General features: G+C 48.4%; 1 protein-coding gene across 2 annotated transcripts in view; it reads left to right on the top strand.

Annotated features, from left to right (window-relative positions):
* Positions 1-16,815, top strand: part of DZIP1L (DAZ interacting zinc finger protein 1 like) — a 41,581-nt gene extending 24,766 nt beyond the window's left edge. The window contains exons 11-16 of one of the 2 annotated variants that reach the window (XM_073360343.1): positions 1,311-1,444; positions 3,678-3,870; positions 4,830-5,040; positions 6,840-7,039; positions 11,673-11,812; positions 12,703-16,815. In XM_073360343.1, the coding sequence (XP_073216444.1) occupies positions 1,311-1,444; positions 3,678-3,870; positions 4,830-5,040; positions 6,840-7,039; positions 11,673-11,812; positions 12,703-12,882 (1,058 nt within the window). In that variant the 3' untranslated portion in view covers positions 12,883-16,815. The remainder of the gene's footprint in view (positions 1-1,310; positions 1,445-3,677; positions 3,871-4,829; positions 5,041-6,839; positions 7,040-11,672; positions 11,813-12,702) is intronic. The other variant, XM_073360345.1, reaches the window with a different exon arrangement.
* Positions 16,816-17,034: the final 219 nt, after the last annotated feature.

Here is a 17,034-nt window from a genome sequence, read left to right as displayed (position 1 = left end):
GCACTTTGTCCTTGTTGAACCTCATCAGATTTCTTGTGGCCCAATCCTCTAATTTGTCTAGGGCCCTCTGTATCCTATCCCTACCCTCCAGCGTATCTATCTCTCCTCCCAATTTAGTGTCATCTGCAAACTTGATGACGGTGCAATCCACGCCATCCTCCAGATCGTTAATGAAGATAATGAACAAAACCGGCCCCAGGACTGACCCTTGGGGCACTCCACTTGATACTGGCTGCCAACTAGACATGGAGCCATTGATCACTACCCGTTGAGCCTGACAATCTAGTCAGCTTTCTATCCACCTTATAGTCCATTCATCCAGCCCATACTTCTTTAACTTGCTGTCAAGAATACTGTGGGAGTCCGTGTCAAAAGCTTTGCTAAAGTCAAGGAATAACATGTCCACTGCTTTCCCCTCATCCACAAAGCCAGTTATCTCGTCATAGAAGGCAATTCGTTTAGTCAGGCATGACTTGCCCTTGGTGAATCCGTGTTGACTGTTCCTGATCACTTTCCTCTTCTCTAAGTGCTTCAGAATTGATTCCTTGAGTACCTGCTCCATGATTTTTCCAGGGACTGAGGTGAGGCTGACTGGCCTGTAGTTCCCCGGATCCTCCTCCTTCCCTTTTTTAAAGATGGGTACTACATTAGCCTTTTTCCAGTCGTCCAGGACCTCCCCCAATCGCCATGAGTTTTCAAAGATAATGGCCAATGGCTCTGCAATCACATCCGCCAACTCCTTTAGCACTCTCGGATGCAGTGCATCTGGCCCCATGGACTTGTGCTCGTCCAGCTTTTCTAAATAGTCCCAAACCATTTCTTTCTCCACAGAGGGCTGGTCACCTCCTCCCCATACTGTGCTGCCCAGAGCAGCAGTCTGGGAGCTGACCTTGTTCGTGAAGACGGAGGCAAAAAAAGCACTGAGTACATTAGCTTTTTCTGCATCCTCTGTCACTAGGTTGCCTCCCTCATTCAGTAAGGGGCCCACACTTTCCTTATTGAGAAAGTTATGGCAGAGACAGATTAAGGCAGAGGCACAAGAGACACATGCCTATGGCCCAGCTCCCAGGATCCTCTCGTGATGTTAGAATCTCAGCTTTTGTTTATATATGTCTTGCCCTTGTGGTTGTGAAGAAAAATTTCAAAACGTGCCACAGCTGGGGAACAGGGAGCTACCAATCCATCTTCTGCTAGGGAGGAGGGTCCCCAAGACGGACCAGGCCTCTGGTCCCTGAGTCTCTGGCTCTGACTTCGATATTGAGAGTTCGGTCCATCCAAACCCACCCTTGTGATTTTGGGTTTTGCCGCAGACTTGGAGGATACCCTGGACAGGAAGCAGAGGCTCCTGGAAGCCCTGCGGAGGAATCCCAACTTGCTGAAGCAGTTCCGCCCCATTCTGGAGGAGATGTTGGAGGAGAAGCTGGAGAGTATGGGCGTGAAGAAGGTGAGTATCAGGAGAGGGGAAACCAAAAAAGCGGGGAGAGAGACATCTCTCTATTTGCAGTGCAACCCCTTCCCTCCTTGTCCCTTTCACTCCTTCCAGTGTTTCAAATGTTAATTAGCTAGCCGAGGTATGTTAATATTTGTGAGGGAGCATTGCATGGATATAAAGAGCACCTCAAATTTCATTTAAGTTATTGTGCTATGTAGAGGTCCTAACTGAGATCAGGATCCCATTGTAACAGGTGCTGCCTAGACAGTCCCTGCCCAGTGCTTGTCATCCAGTTTCTGAGTCCTTCCTTCATGCTCCAGGGAGGGAGGGTGCACCCTTCCCAGGGAGAGCCGGCAGAGCTAAAAGCAACTGAGATCTTCATTGACGTGGGGCATGGCAGAGATGGGAGCACCCCCAGTCCACCTCAGGTCCTCTAGGGCTTGCATGCAGTCAGCATGTGAGTGACCCTGCAGGTGACAGAGCCAGTTCTCTGAGATTGTTCCTACCCCTTCAGAAACGTGTGGGATTGCACTGGGAGGACTAACCGCACCATTGCAGCTGCTAGAGCAGAGGTGGGCAAACTACGGCCCGCAGGCCACATCTGGCCCACAGGACCGTCCTGCCCGGCCCTTGAGCTCCCAGCCAGGGAGGCTAGCCCCCGGCCCCTCCCCTGATGTTCCCCCTCCCCCGCAGGCTCAGCTTGCTGCGCCGCCTGCGCTCTGGCCCGCCGCTCCTGCCGGGCAGTACAGCAGCGTGGCTGGCTCCGGCCGGGCAGTGGGGCTGCGAATTCCTGCTGCTCTGAGTGGCATGGTAAGGGGGCAGGGAGAAGGGGGCATGTCAGGAGGTGTGGATAGGGTTTGGGGCAGTCACGAGACAGGGAGCGGGGGGAGGTGGACAGGGGGGTGGGGCCCGGGGGGCGCTGTTAGGAGCGAGGGGTCCCAGGAGGGGGCGGTCAGGGAATAAGGAGCAGGGAGGGGTTGGATGGGTCAGAGGTTCTGAGGGGTGCAGTCAGGAGGCGGGAAGTGGGAGGGGGCGGATAGGGGGCGGGGGCCAGGCTGTTTGGGGAGGCACAGCCTTCCCTACCTGGCCCTCCATACAGTTTTGCAACCCCGATGTGGCTCTCGGGCCAAAAAGTTTGCCCACCCCGTGCTAGAGCAACGCTCGCTGTGTACGCTGGTGCTTCATAGGTGTAGAGCAGGGGTTCTCAAATGGGAGGTCAGGACCCCTCAGGGGGTTGCAAGGTTATTACATGGGGGGTCGCGAGCTGTCAGCCTCTACCCCAAGCCCCGCTTTGCCTCCAGCATTTATAATGGTGTTAAGTGTTTTTAATTTATAAGGGGGGGGTCACACTCAGAGGCTTGCTATATGAAAGGGATCACCAGTACAAAAGTTTGAATCACTGGTATAGAGCAACATGATAGTGGATGGCATAGTGGGTATGACTACACTGCAGATGAAGGTGGCATGGGTAACATTGGTAGTGGGGACTAGCCCAGCAGGGACTCTGGGTATGTATTTACATTGTTAGCCTACGCCAGGATCAATGTCACCATGTCCTCACTGCTATTGCTACCCGTGCTGGCTAGATTAAAGCTAGCACAGGTATATCTACACCTGCTACAATCACCCCTTCATTTGCAGTGCAGATGTACCCCATGGTTAGCCTTACTCAGAGCAGGTACAGTCCAGATGTGTGCCCCTGTGTGCTACCAGTTGCACTTTTGTGCGTGTGTGGTGTGTTACTGGAGAGGTGGGGGTTGAATGTCACCAGTCTCTAGTGTAGACAGGGCTAAGTGAGGAAAATCATTGAAAATCTCCCGTGTGTCTGGGGACTGGCTTACATTATGCTGACAGGAGTGGAGGGTTGAGAGTGCTCACTTGTCCACACCACTGGTAGGTACCCTGCTGCAGCACACATCAATGGAGCGTACACTCCTATGGGCTGAGACTCTTATTACATGTATGTCAACCAGCAGCACAAAGGATGGATGGAGTCTTATACTGGGTCACCTGATGGGGTAGGAGTCTCTCCATCTTATGCTGATGACCATTCTGGGTGTAAGGCCGGATCCAAAGCCAGGTGAATCTGATGGAAAGTTAGATGAGGTCCATAGTTTGCAGAAGGCTGGGTTCTCTTTCAGAGGTGATGGAAACCTTAGGGGAGAAGGCTTGTTTCACCATCTGAGGCAGTGTCAGAATTATGTCGGGCTGGTTTTAATGTTACCCACAATTCTCTCTGCTTTAGGCTGCGAAGGGGATTCCAGCTCAGACCTATAAAAATCTGAGCTCCCTCGTAATGACGCAGCAGCAGCAGAAGGCCAAGAAATTTCCAAATCTCCTCAGCTTGAGGGACAAGCTAGTTCAAGAGGTCACTTGGAAAGTCAAGCAGCGCCAGAAGGATGATGGCATTTTGCCACCGCAACTTTCAGTAGTCTCAGGTAAAGGGCTGCGATGCTGTCTTTGGAAACCTGTGCTGCAGACAAGAGTTCAATCCCAACATAGTGTTATTGTCATGAGACATTTCCGTGACCCATTGTGCATCCCCAAGGAAAACTGGGCAAGATAGATATTGTATTCAGTGTCAAATAACCATTTGCACTTGCGGTGTGCACTGCTTGCCTTGAGTGACCTTGCAAAAAAAGGTTATATATAAAAATAAAACGCACACTTCTCAGCTCTGGGGAATGGACGGGGAAGAGCTCAAAGGGAAAAGAGCTGCAAGAAGAACCTGGTCCGCAAACTCTCTTCCTTCTGCCTGTTGCTAGAACATGCAGAGATCCAGTTTATCAGCATCAAATGGGGGTTATAGCGAGCCACAAAGCACAGTGTCAGCACACATTAGTGGAATGCCACACAGGAAATACCAGAAGGATAGTGCAGGTGGAGAGAGTGGGTGGGGTGAGGGAATGAAGGTGATTCTAACCCACCTTTCTTCTTCCCTATTTTTGGGCCAGCTAGGGACCAAAACATCCTTCAGAATAGTTTAGAGCAGCCTAAAAACAGCTGTCTGTTACACCAGCTGAGTTACTGCATTGGCCAAGGATCAGACAGAGTCACATATGTCGACCTCTCCTCCCAATGTGAAGTGGATGTGTGTGTGTGGGAGGGGAAGGAAGTCACCTAACACTGGCTACATTGGCTGTGTGACATTTTGAGAATGTCAGATGGTAAAGCATGGGAGTTCTCATCAGCCACTCATTTTGTATGTTTTTTTTTCTTTTTTTAAGCCAATCCAGTTTAACAGCATCAATTTACAAGCATTAATCCTGCTTAATTAATTTTGCTGGGCAAAAACCTGCTTGGGCCAAGCAGCTTGTAGGTGTTAAAGAACAGCCATACTGGGTCACACCAAAGGTCCATCTAGCCTTTGCTCTCAGTGTCCCTTGTACCTTTCCAGCTAAAAGCCAGAAGAGCCCCCTGTCGCCTCGCCGGGTTGCATCTGCCAAGCCTAGAGCACTGCAAGTTGAGTTACAGCCCTATGCGGAGGAGACGCCCAAACCAGCTCCTCGGAGCAAAGCCAGCTATTCCCACAGCCCAGTAGAGGTGCCCAGAGTAATGCCACAAAGCAAAGCCAGCAGCTCACGACATGCTGCCATCCAGCATCCGAGGTGAGGCCCATCCACACCTCCCATCCTCACTACGGACATTGCACTCATGCCTTTCACTAGCATGCTTACTGGGGCAAGCAGCCTCGTACCAAGCGTGGACATCGCTATTCTATTACAATGTGGACTGCAGTAGCCCCAGGGCCCCACAGTGCTAGGTGAAGTGCAAACGCAGATCATTTGTTGTGGCAGGAAGCTTTGCGTGGGGTGCACCTGAAATGTCTAAGCTGCAGGACCCATGGAGGGTATGTTTACCCTAGGGAATTTCCAGCTCGAGTAGATACACCAGCACTAACTCTGATTCACAGAACCATGGGGTGAGAAGGGACTGCAAGGGTCATCTAGGCTAACCCCCTGGTAAGGTGCAGGATTTGTTGTGTCTAAACCATCCAAGACTATCTAGCTTCCTTTTGAAAGCCTCCAGGGAAGGAGCTTTCATGTGTTGTAATATGACAGCCATGATTGAGCTATCATGCTAAAAATAGCAGGGTATGCTTGGCATGATGGGCTAGCCGCCCCAAGTACATGCCTAGGGTCTTGGATGGGATAAGACTCGGGGTGACTAGTTCATCCCGCCGCCCATGCAGCTGCAGTTTTTTTTTTTAAATCATGTAGCTACTTTTTGCGTGCTAGCTCAACCAGAGGTCATGTGGATATGTCCACATGAGCTGGAAAGGACACCTCCAGCTCCAATACCAGATAGACTTTGGAGAATTCCATTTTTATTGTTTTATAATTTCAACAGATAATGCCATTGCCTAAAAATAAACTTTTATTTTTATTTTTGTCAATTTAAATAATTGTCTGGCCTCCCCCATAACTTCTCACAACTGTGAAAATTTAATGAGAGTAGATGTTGAGATTCAATTTGTCCAATTTGACCTTTAACTTTTTCAAATATTATATAACATAAAAATATCCCAATTAATTTTGTTTCCAACTGAAAAGTCTAAACATTTCATTCCAAGAATATCAAACCAAGACATTTTGACATAATCAAAGTGCTTTGTTTGGGGGGTTTTCCCCTCTACAGGAAATGCCAACACTGTTTTGATGAAATGAAATGCCAAATGAATGAAATGCCAAATGTTTTGATGAAAAATGTCCAAGTAGCTCTAGTAATAAAAGAGACTAGAAGGACAAGAACAGAGAGGCCATGCCGCTTAGGCAGAATGAAGAGGGCAACTGGGAGGGGATAAGAGATGACAGAGGAGAGGTATGGAGTAACTGGGTTGTGTAGGGTTTTAAAAGTGAGAACAAGGAGCTCACATTTGCCCCAGGGAGGAAGAGGAAGCCAACTGAGGGTTTTGAAGATGGGCTGGAAGTAGACAAAGAATTGGACAAGATACTTGAGTTTTTGTGGCAGCATTTTGGACTGAAGAGGATGAATTGGCAGTCAGAAATTCCTGCTCCCCCTGCTGGTTGGGAACAAGCTAGGTACTGAAGCTGTGATAGCCTGCTCTTGAAAGTGGTGTGGTGCTAAGACAGGGCTGAGGTGCATGGAGCAGCTGCTGCAAGTACCAGTGGAATGGGGGTGAAGGAAAACAGGCCTAATATTTGCCCCTGTACTCTACCTTGCTGTTCAAAGTTTCAGTGCTGGTTGTACATATGCTCTCGCCCCACCAGGGGACTTGAACACACAACCTTCTAGCCAACCACTGAAAGCACTGCCAATCTGTATTTAATGACAACGGTCTTGGTCTCCTCATCACAGATTGTCCCAGATATCCCTGACCCAACTGCTCAGAGCCCTCCACTTCCTCCATGTCTGACCTTTCCTTCTTCCATCATTTTACTTTCAGCACCCCACCCTTCAGTTCCGAGGAGGACTCTGGGGAGGACGGCGCCAGCCTCACCCCAGTGAAATTCAAACATCCCATCACCCTGCAGCAAGCGCAAACCCCTTTGAGGCTGACCCAGAATGACGAAACCACATCAGACTGGTCTGACATCGATTCCTCAGAGGGAAAAGCCAGCCCAGCCATGAGAACCACTCCAACAGGTGAATCATAAATAATAATTTTCATCTATCAGAATATAGTTAATGTGCTAAAATCAGAAATCTCTATCGTAGTTCATGCCCTGATACTGAAGGAAAGGGGCGATTTGCATGCACATCTGTTTCTACATTTGACAGCTTAAGCCAACAAAAGAGGTAATTCTGTGTTAGTGTCTATTAAGCCCGCTCTCAGCCTGGGGGAAACTGATTGTGAAGAGAATGGGGTGGTCATTCTCCAGGAATAGAATCCTAAATGCACTAGTGCCAAGGCCCCAGAAAAGGACATTTCTCACCTTGCTTTTCCTAACACAAGACCCAGAGGTACCAAGATAATGGGTGTCAGGAGTAAGACTTTGTTCTGATGCATCTGCACTCTTGGGAGTCAGTTACAGTGGCATGCTGCTGGTTCAGCTAAGGGGTGTTCACAGATAGATAGCCTGCACCCTGCTCTGGGGTAGTCCTCCCCATGAGAAACAAAACCAGCTTCTGTTTTCCTGCGGAGCCATTACTAAGTCACTTTGGCTCCAATCCACATGGGCAGTCCCACTGAAGTCCATGGGACTATTCACCCGCATAAAGATACACATGTACACATGTACCTTCCTGGATCAGGGCCTTTGTGAGGGGATTAACACTGATGTGCTTTCAAAATGCATTGTTGCTCCCCTCTTAAACCCCAGAGAGTGGGGTGCATGGTTCCTTCTTTATCCCTTTAGAATAGACCTTGCCATTAATCCAGGGGATTTCTAAATATCTTCTTTAGGTGTAAGAAATAATGTTGTTCAAAGGGACCTCTCAGCTTGGCATTTTTAAATGGACTAAAATGCTAGTTTCTGCTAGCTCACCCTGAAAGTGTGAGTGCTGTCTTTTTAAAAAATGCTTTTGGGGAACAAATATCAGGGTTTTTCTGCTGCCCTACTGAGATTTATCATAGAATCATAGAATATCAGGGTTGGAAGGGACCTCAGGAGGTCATCTAGTCCAACCCCCTGCTCAAAGCAGGACCGATCCGCAATTAAATCATCCCAGCCAGGGCTTTGTCAAGCCTGACCTTAAAAACTTCTAAGGAAGGAGATTCCACCACCTCCCTAGGTAACGCATTCCAGTGTTTCACCACCCTCCTAGTGAAAAAGTTTTTCCTAATATCCAACCTAAATCTCCCCCACTGTAACTTGAGACCATTACTCCTTGTTCTGTCATCTGCTACCACTGAGAACAGTCTAGAGCCATCCTCTTTGGAACCCCCTTTCAGGTAGTTGAAAGCAGCTATCAAATCCCCCCTCATTCTTCTCTTCCGTAGACTAAACATCCCCAGTTCCCGCAGCCTCTCCTCTTAAGTCATTTGTTCCAGTCCCCTAATCATTTTTGGTGCCCTCCGCTGGACGTTTTCCAATTTTTTCACATCCTTCTTGTAGTGTGGGGCCCAAAACTGGACACAGTACTCCAGATGAGGCCTCACCAGTGTCGAATAGAGGGGAACGATCACGTCCCTCGATCTGCTGGCAATGCCCCTACTTATACATCCCAAAATGCCATTGGCCTTCTTGGCAACAAGGGCACACTGTTGACTCATATCCAGCTTCTCGTCCACTGTCACCCCTAGGTCCTTTTCTGCAGAACTGCTGCCGAGCCATTCGGTCCCTAGTCTGTAGCGGTGCACTGGATTCTTCCATCCTAAGTGCAGGACTCTGCACTTTGTCCTTGTTGAACCTCATCAGATTTCTTTTGGCCCAATCCTCCAATTTGTCTAGGTCCCTCTGTATCCTATCCCTACCCTCCAGCGTATCTACCTCTCCTCCCAGTTTAGTGTCAGTTTATGGGGTGGGGGGGGGGCGTTTCTAGCAACGTAGAAACTGACTATACAGGGAGACAATGAAACAAACTATATACAAAGGGCTGTCAAATGGACACCAGAAAGAATCACTTATTTCAAGTAGCTCCCTTCGACTATAGAAGCCTTTGGTGCTATAGTAGATACCACAGTTCCCTGGCTGAATCCCCAGTGGGGAATAAATCCAGGACTTTTATCTCCAACGTGCCAGCTTCTCCTGCTTGAGCTAAATGATGTCCATTTCCTGGGAGCAGCAGTAGGCATCTTTCATCTGTGGAGCAGCCACCGCAGAGACAGACATTTGGCAAGCATGTTACATGGGTACCACATGTTTAGTCCCACATGTTGAAGTTGTCCCTTTAAATGACACTCCTGATGCACATTATTGGCAAAGAACTTGTTTACACCAAAGGTTTTTTAGCTAGCCCCTTTGTAAAGGCTAGTGTGAATGCTCCCCAAGCGTTTGTTGAAGGATATAAACCTGGTGAACCATGGGCAGAGGTATAGTTTTGATCTCACCGACCTTCCTTGCAGTAAAAACTTCAGAGCCTTGTCTCCACTACGGCTTTCCAGCAGGATAGTTAATGCGTGTTAATTATCCCGCAGTAAAACCAATGGTTTTTGGCAGTGAAAACTATTGCCTTTGTGGTTCTCCCTGTGCCCAGCTCCGTGGTCAACTACAGGCACTTTTATCCTGGAACAGACATTTGGGGCATGTTAAGACTATTTCTTACACACATGCTAACTATGTTGAGTTAACTGGCAATCAGTTAGCTGGAGGGCACTAAACAGGCCCTAAACCATTGGAGCAGCTTACCAAGGTTTGTGGCGGATTATCCATTGCTGACAATTTTTAAATCCAGATGGGCTGTGTTTCTAAAAGCTCTGCTCTAGGAATTACTTTGGGGAAGTTCTCTGGCCTGTGCTACATAGGAGATCAGACTGGATGGTCCTAATGGTTCCTTCTGGCCTTGGCATCTATGGAAATGACCCAGTGGCTCCACCTTCCATGATGTCAGTACTTTGCATCGACATCTCCAATAATTGGGTAATCTCAGTGATTGGCCATGAGCCACAAAGCCTTTCTTGTGCAGGCCAGCAGTTCAGAGCTGAACCATGCTGGGCGTGGACAAAAGTCATTCTTCCCTGGCTGCTAGTCAGCCCTGTCTATGAAATGAGCGGGTGCCTTCTATCCACTGCCTAGCTGGCAGCCATCTGCATCACAAAAATTGTCACCACAACCAGAGTCCACATCAGCTCTTTTCGGAAGGACTGACTAGACATGGAGCTAGAAGCTCCAACACTTAGCAGGAGCCTTAGTAACTCAGGATTGAGGCACACTGCTGTGGTAGCCTGCAGCTGATTGTATTTGTCCTATGGGTGAATTGAGGCTGGAAGTTAGGACTGTTTCTAACCATCGGAGGAGTGAGGTTTTGGAACAGCCTACTAATAGGAGCACTGGGGGCAAACAACCAAATTGTTTGTTTGAAGACGGAGCTTGGTAAGTTTGCAAGTGATATGATCGGGTTGCCTGAGATAGCATGGGACTGCACTCAGTGACCCAGGAGGTCCTTTCCAGTCCTGTGTACTATGGCTCCATGTCTAGTTGGCAGCTGGTATCAAGCGGAGTGCCCCAAGGGTCGGTCCTGGGGCCAGTTTTGTTCAATATCTTCATTAATGATCTGGAGGATGGTGTGGATTGCACCATCAGCAAGTTTGCAGATGACACTAAACTGGGAAGAGAGGTAGATACGCTGGAGGGTAGGGACAGGATACAGAGGGCCCTAGACAAATTAGAGGATTGGGCCAAAAGAAATCTGATGAGGTACAACAAGGACAAAGTGCAGAGTCCTGCACTTAGGACAGAAGAATCCCATGCACTGCTACAGATTAGTGACCGAATGGCTAGGCAGCAGTTCTGCAGAAAAGGACCTAGGGGTTACAGTGGACGAGAAGCTGGATATGAGTCAAGGGTGTGCCCTTGTTGCCAAGAAGGCCAGTAGCATTTGGGGCTGTATAAATAGGGGCATTGCCAGCAGATTGAGGGATAAGATCGTTCGCCTCTATTGGACATTGGTGAGATCTCATCTGGAGTACTGTGTCCAGTTTTGGGCCCCACGCTACAAGAAGGATGTGAAAAAATTGGAAAGCGTCCAGCGGAGAGCAACAAAAATGATTAGGGGACTGGAACACATGACTTATGAGGAGAGGCTGCGGGAACTGGGATTGTTTAGTCTGGGGAAGAGAAGAATGAGGGGGGATTTGATAGCTGCTTTCAACTACCTGAAAGGGGGGTTCCAAAGAGGATGGATCTAGACTGTTCTCAGTGGTAGAAGATGACAGAACAAGGAGTAATGGTCTCATATTGCAGTGGGGGAGGTTTAGGTTGGATATTAGGAAAAACTTTTTCACTAGGAGGGTGGTGAAACACTGGAATGCGTTACCTAGGGCGGTGGTGGAATCTCCTTCCTTAGAAGTTTTTAAGGTCAGGCTTGACAAAGCCCTGGCTGGGATGATTTAGTTGGGGATTGGTCCTGCTTTGAGCAGGAGGTTGGACTAGATGACCTCCTGAGGTCCCTTCCAACCCTGATATTCTATGATTCTATGAACTATAGTTGGCTTCTGAACTCCATCACTGACACCTTTCACCAGCAACATGTTCCCTTTTAAACTGGAAAAGAGGTCTGGAAGGAAATCCTTTCCCATCCACTCTGAGTCCTGATGAGCAATTCAGTTGTGCAGCGATATTGACCATGTGATTGCAGGGCCCTGGATTCCAATTCTAACAAGCTGTGCTCTGTGCAGGGACGCTGGTGTCCGCAATGGCTAAAAATCTGGAGCGCGCACTGAGCATGCCAGCAAGGAAGCCTGCTGGTGGGAGAAAACTCCTCCCTGCCGCGCCCTCTGATTCTCCGAAACCAAGTCACTCAGACAAGAAACTCCAGGTACCTTGTGCAACAGGCAGACTTTTGGAGAAAGCTGGGCAAGCCATACAGAGAATGGGAAGTGTCTGGTATTCAGGAATGCAACGATTTAGTATGGAGACCAGCATCGTCTCAAACCATTTCCCAGTCGAGACCACTATACAGCCAGAGACTCAAAAAATAACAAGCCATTGGGGTAGGGGAAGGAGTTTTAGAGCGTTCGCACTGGGGAGGAGGAATGTGTGTTTATGCTCTGGGCATGAGGGATTGTTTAGGAATATACTCAGGGGAAGACTTTCTGCAACTATCTCAACATTGTTCCCCCATGTATATTTTTTTCAGTTTTTGAAATGTCATGGAAATTCTGTAACTTGACACACTTCAAGCAGCTCTGCCCAATTCCTCTCCCAGCTTCATTAAATCAGGACTGGATGTGTCATTCTAAAATATATACTCTAGCTCAACCCACAAGATGTGGGCTTGGTGCAGGAATCCCAGGCTGAACCTCTGGCCTGTGTTATGAAAGAGGTCAGACTACATGATCCCAACAGCCTGGTCAGGCCTATAACTGCGTATTTGAGTTTCCTAGGGAGTCCTTGTAGTTCATGCTCCATAATACACATCTGAGCATGTAAGTAGTTCTGCTGCTGGGCCAGCCCTGCCTTGCACTGGGAAGTGCTGGGGCGCTGCAGCAGAAAACCATTAGCTGAAGGAAGCATTTGATAAACGTATATTTGGATTTGAATGATAAGGGTTTGCCACGTGGAAATGCTCCCCTGGGTGCAGAGGGCAAGCACTATACTAATCCCATGCCAGCCCCCTGCAATCAGCCAGGGCCATTATCAGCAAAGACAGCACCCGCTAATGCTCGCCATGTTTGCTCATTCTGTCTCCTCCCATTCCCCATGCAGTTTGTGGATGAGAACAGCGACTTGGAAACTTCCTCCCTTGAAGAGATCACCCAGCTCCTGGATGCTAAGAGCCAGACGAAGCAGCAGCAGCAACCAGCTGTGAGGCACAGCGGGAACTCGTCAGGGTCGCAGGGCACCAGCGTCTGGAGTTCCAACAGCATGAGGGCTGGAGGCTGGTGACTTGCTTGATAGCTCCCTTCGCCGTACCCTACAAGTGCTTGGATTTCAGGGCCCAGTCCCAAAGCTGGAAGTTCCTGCCATGTGGCCACAAGGCTTTGGAATCCCGCTACTCATAGGATGATCAGGCACTGGGCTCTAATTTAAAAACAACCCACCAGTTTAGAGCGATCAGAATGGGAATCCCTGTCCCATGGCCTCAAATGCTACCTAGCCATGACGCATTTTTGCAATGGCTGCCCAAGTGCCCTGTCCACAGTGCATGAGGGTCAGTGTATCCTGGGCTGGTTGGAAAAACATATCATTCAACACCCCTGCGTGTGGAGGGGCACATTCTGCTGCCCAGCCACCAGTGTGAAGAAAGTAGTGGGACTGAGCCTGTGGAGGGAAGACACTGTGTCAGCATTCAGGGGATACACAGGGCTCTGTGGGGGCAGGGCAAGGGCATGGTTGCCATCCTTTGGACACTCTGTAGTTGGGTCACGCATAGTATGAAGGCCACGGGAGCATCAAGGCTGCAGGTACATCCCCCAAGCTTCTCATCCCCTCCTTGGCCGAGCGGAGGAAGGAACCCCTCACTCCTCCCACCCAGAGAGATCCCCAGCAGACAGCTAACTGTGCATAGATTCACAGGATCAGGCCCTAAAGAAGTCCGATTGTGCCCCAGAGCTCCATGCACAGTGCAGACTCTCCTCATGCAGATCAACCCCTTCCATGCGGCTAGGGGGTCAGCTGCCTTGGTGGCATCATCCCCCCATTCCTCCAGGCCCGTGGCGGGTGATCCTTGGTCTGCCTTGGGGGAGGGGATAGGGCAGGGCCCTTGGAGGGATGGGGATGTATTTTGGACCCTCAGAGCCCTGCACAGCCATGAAAAGATAACACAGGCCACAGCTAGGTTATTTTAATGCCTCCCCACTGTCTGCACTGGGGAGCCCCCTTTAGGAGGGATCCTAGTGACAACTGCTGGCTGTGAGGCCCCATCAGCTCAGTTCCATAGGATGCACTTTGCCAGGGAGCAGGCAGGGGAGGAGGGATTGGGGCAGCCTGCCAGGGGCACAGGGTCTTAGATGGATGGCTGGTCCTCCCACATTGGGGGATGGTTGGGCTGGCCCCACTGCCTGTTCTTCAGGGGGCAAACCTCCTCTCCCCACTGGAACGCTGTCCACAAGGAGAGCCTCAGTAGGTTTCCATCCCTCTTCCCCACCTCACACTGGGGGTGTTCCCCTAGGAGCGGGAATCCGGCCCTGATTTTATAGCCGGGGAGCAAAAGATAAGATACAAGAAACAGGACTCTGTTAACCCCCTCAGCGCTGCATGGACAGGCCCCTCAGCATGGGCCTGGCTGCAGCTACTCCCTCTGACAGCGTATGCCAGCTCAGATGAGCCGTGTCCTACAGCTGGCAAAGCAATGCAGAGAGAAGGTGACAGAGAAAACATTAACAAGGATTGGGAATGCTTGGCAAGTTCTCTCTGAGAACACACATGTACAGAAACGTCCACTCGATGGCGCCATAGCCCCAGAAATGGGCAGGGCTGCTATACTTAGTACTGACTAAGGGAGCTGCTGGAAAGTCAGGAGCAGGTTGTAGGAACAGATCTGATCAAGCAGGTGCACTTGTCTAAAGCACATTAGAGAAAGCAGCAGAGCTCTGTCACATAAATACGCAGACTCTGGCTCTCCGTGAGCTTGCACCTTATGCCGTTGCTTACGCCAAGGAGCGTAAAATATTACCTGGTCAGAACGGTAGCCACTTACATCCTCCCCTTGCATGTGCATAAATTGTTACACAAGGTGCAGTGCAGAAGATCAGCCCCACAGTGTCATGCACTGAAGAGCATACGAAACCACATCCTGGGCTCTGTGTACTGAGAATCCACAAGGTTCAGCAATGAACTCTACAGTGCCTCACAATCTCCTCAGCTGCACCAGAGGGACACAGCCCATAGCTGTTACGACCGATAACACTGTGAATTTCAGGTATATCTGCAAGGTGGCTTGTGGCTGGGCCTTGTTCAGGTGCAAAAGGAGGAGGATGCAAACGCTTTCCTAGTGTCCCACTGGCAAGGGACCTCTGCAGTCTATGGCCACTCCAGAGGGCAGGAGCTGCCCCCTGCGAGTGCTTCCTGAATCTCAAGCCATGCCAAAAGGACAGGGAGTGAGTGGAGCCACACAATGCTGCCCCAGAGCTATAGGGCAGAGCCGTACCTCTGCCTACTGATAGCTCTGCCTTAATGACAGATCTGGCTCCCTGTGTGACTAGAATGGCTGGATACGGTGTATTACTTACATAATCAATATAACAGCCTTCCCAAATGCTACCTCCCACTCACTTGAGGATGCTTTTCATGGTACTTTTACAAGGCTGTGATAAATTTCCACAGACTCCAAAGGGTTAACAAGGTTTCACTGCATTTGCTCGAGCTCCCTTTGCTTTACAACATATCTGCTGTTGATTTGCACTGTCCTTCCTAATCAGGGTATTTTTCTTATTTGTTGCAGAGTTCCTCTGTGTTCCTCCTAGCAAGAGAGTTATTCTGCTCCCATGCCTTGATGCAGCAAAGCACTTTAGCATGGGAATGGTCCCACTGTCTTCAGGGCATCAGTGCTTGACATTATGCATGTGCTTAAGGCCTAGATCCTGAAAGTTATTTCAGGGGAGCTAGGCACCTTTGAGGAGCTGGGCCTAAGTGCTTTGCTAGATGAGTGTTTCAGAGGCAACTGCCTTCAGCCAAGTGAATCAAAAGAAATCCAATCTGTGTTCAAGGGACACTCATTTTGAAATCAGGTGACTTTTTAAAACAGTTAAAAATTATTCCAGGTATTAACCCTGACCCTGAGTCCGCCTGCCCTTTTTTGTTGTACAATCAAATTTTCATTTTTTTAAATATGATTTGTCTCCCCCCGGTGCAAGGGAAACTGACTAGACAAGGAGAAACACAAAGTGACTTGACAAAAAGTGCTGTCAAAGGTAAAAATTTAATGGAAAAATAGGAACAAAATTAGTTTTCAGATTGGCATCACTGAAGAGACTGAAGCATTGCTTGAAAGAAGAGTATGTGAAGAAGTGTCAGACTTCGGGGTGGTGGGGATTAAATGAATGGTGTCCCTTTGTTATGCCCATCAAAAACATCTATGCATGAGTTTGGAACTGGTTTTAGAAAGCAAAAGGACTCTCAAGAGCATAAGAACAGCCATACTGGGTCAGACCAATGGTCCATCTAGCCCAGTATCTTGTCTTCTGACAGTGACCAGTGGCAGATGCTTCAGCGGGAATAGGGCAATTATCAAGTGATCCCTTCCTTTTCATCCAGTCCCCATATCTGGCATTTGGAGGGCTAGGGACACCCAGAGGAGGGGTTGTGTCCCTGAAAATCTTGGCTAGTTGCCATTGCTGGACCTATCCTCTTCTTGTTATATCACCCTCCATATGATGGGAAACAACCAGGGACTTCCTGCTCTAGAATGGAGTTTGCCTGTGCGCAGCTGAACAGAAATGCATATCATAGCTTTACTCCCCCCTTCTTATTTTTAAATTATTGGAGGACCCTATCCAAAGAATGAATATAGTCCATGAAAATAAGTTACTGCACAAACTGAGTTTTGCTACTAAAATTTAGCCTTAAAAATGAAGTAAGTGCCAGGAAATCTATACATTTTTGTACATCTACTTATATGCTGTGTCTGAGACAATTTTGACAATTCAGATTTCTAATTTTTGTAAATTTGAAAAAAGGAAAAATCAGTGACATTTTTACAACCTCCATGTCCCTGCCCCCTTTTTTTTCAACCAAGTATAGAGCTGGTTGGAATTTTTACATTTTTGTAATTTCATTTTTTTTTTAAAGAAAAAGGTCAAATTAAAAGCAAAATTCATTACATTTTCCCACTTTTTTCAACCAATTTTAATTTCTAGTGCCTTTCTAGTGCCTAGTGTCATTAGGGAAAAAATATTTTAAACTAACATTTTACATATCTGGTCTCATTGTCTGTGGAATATAAAAGAGTCTGAGTTTAGGAGAATGGAAATAGAAATTCAATCCAAAATGATATTTCTGAGCTTTCATAAAATATCAAGAACACCTGGTAACTAGCAATCTCAAAACAAATATAAACAAACCCTATCTGAAAACACAGAAGTGTGTTCCACACACCTC

Source organism: Lepidochelys kempii, chromosome 9 (assembly GCF_965140265.1).
Source record: "Lepidochelys kempii isolate rLepKem1 chromosome 9, rLepKem1.hap2, whole genome shotgun sequence".
Lineage (NCBI taxonomy): Eukaryota > Metazoa > Chordata > Testudines > Cheloniidae > Lepidochelys > Lepidochelys kempii.
The sequence above is the reverse complement of the archived record's forward strand: the minus strand, read 5'-3'. Positions and strand labels throughout refer to the sequence as shown.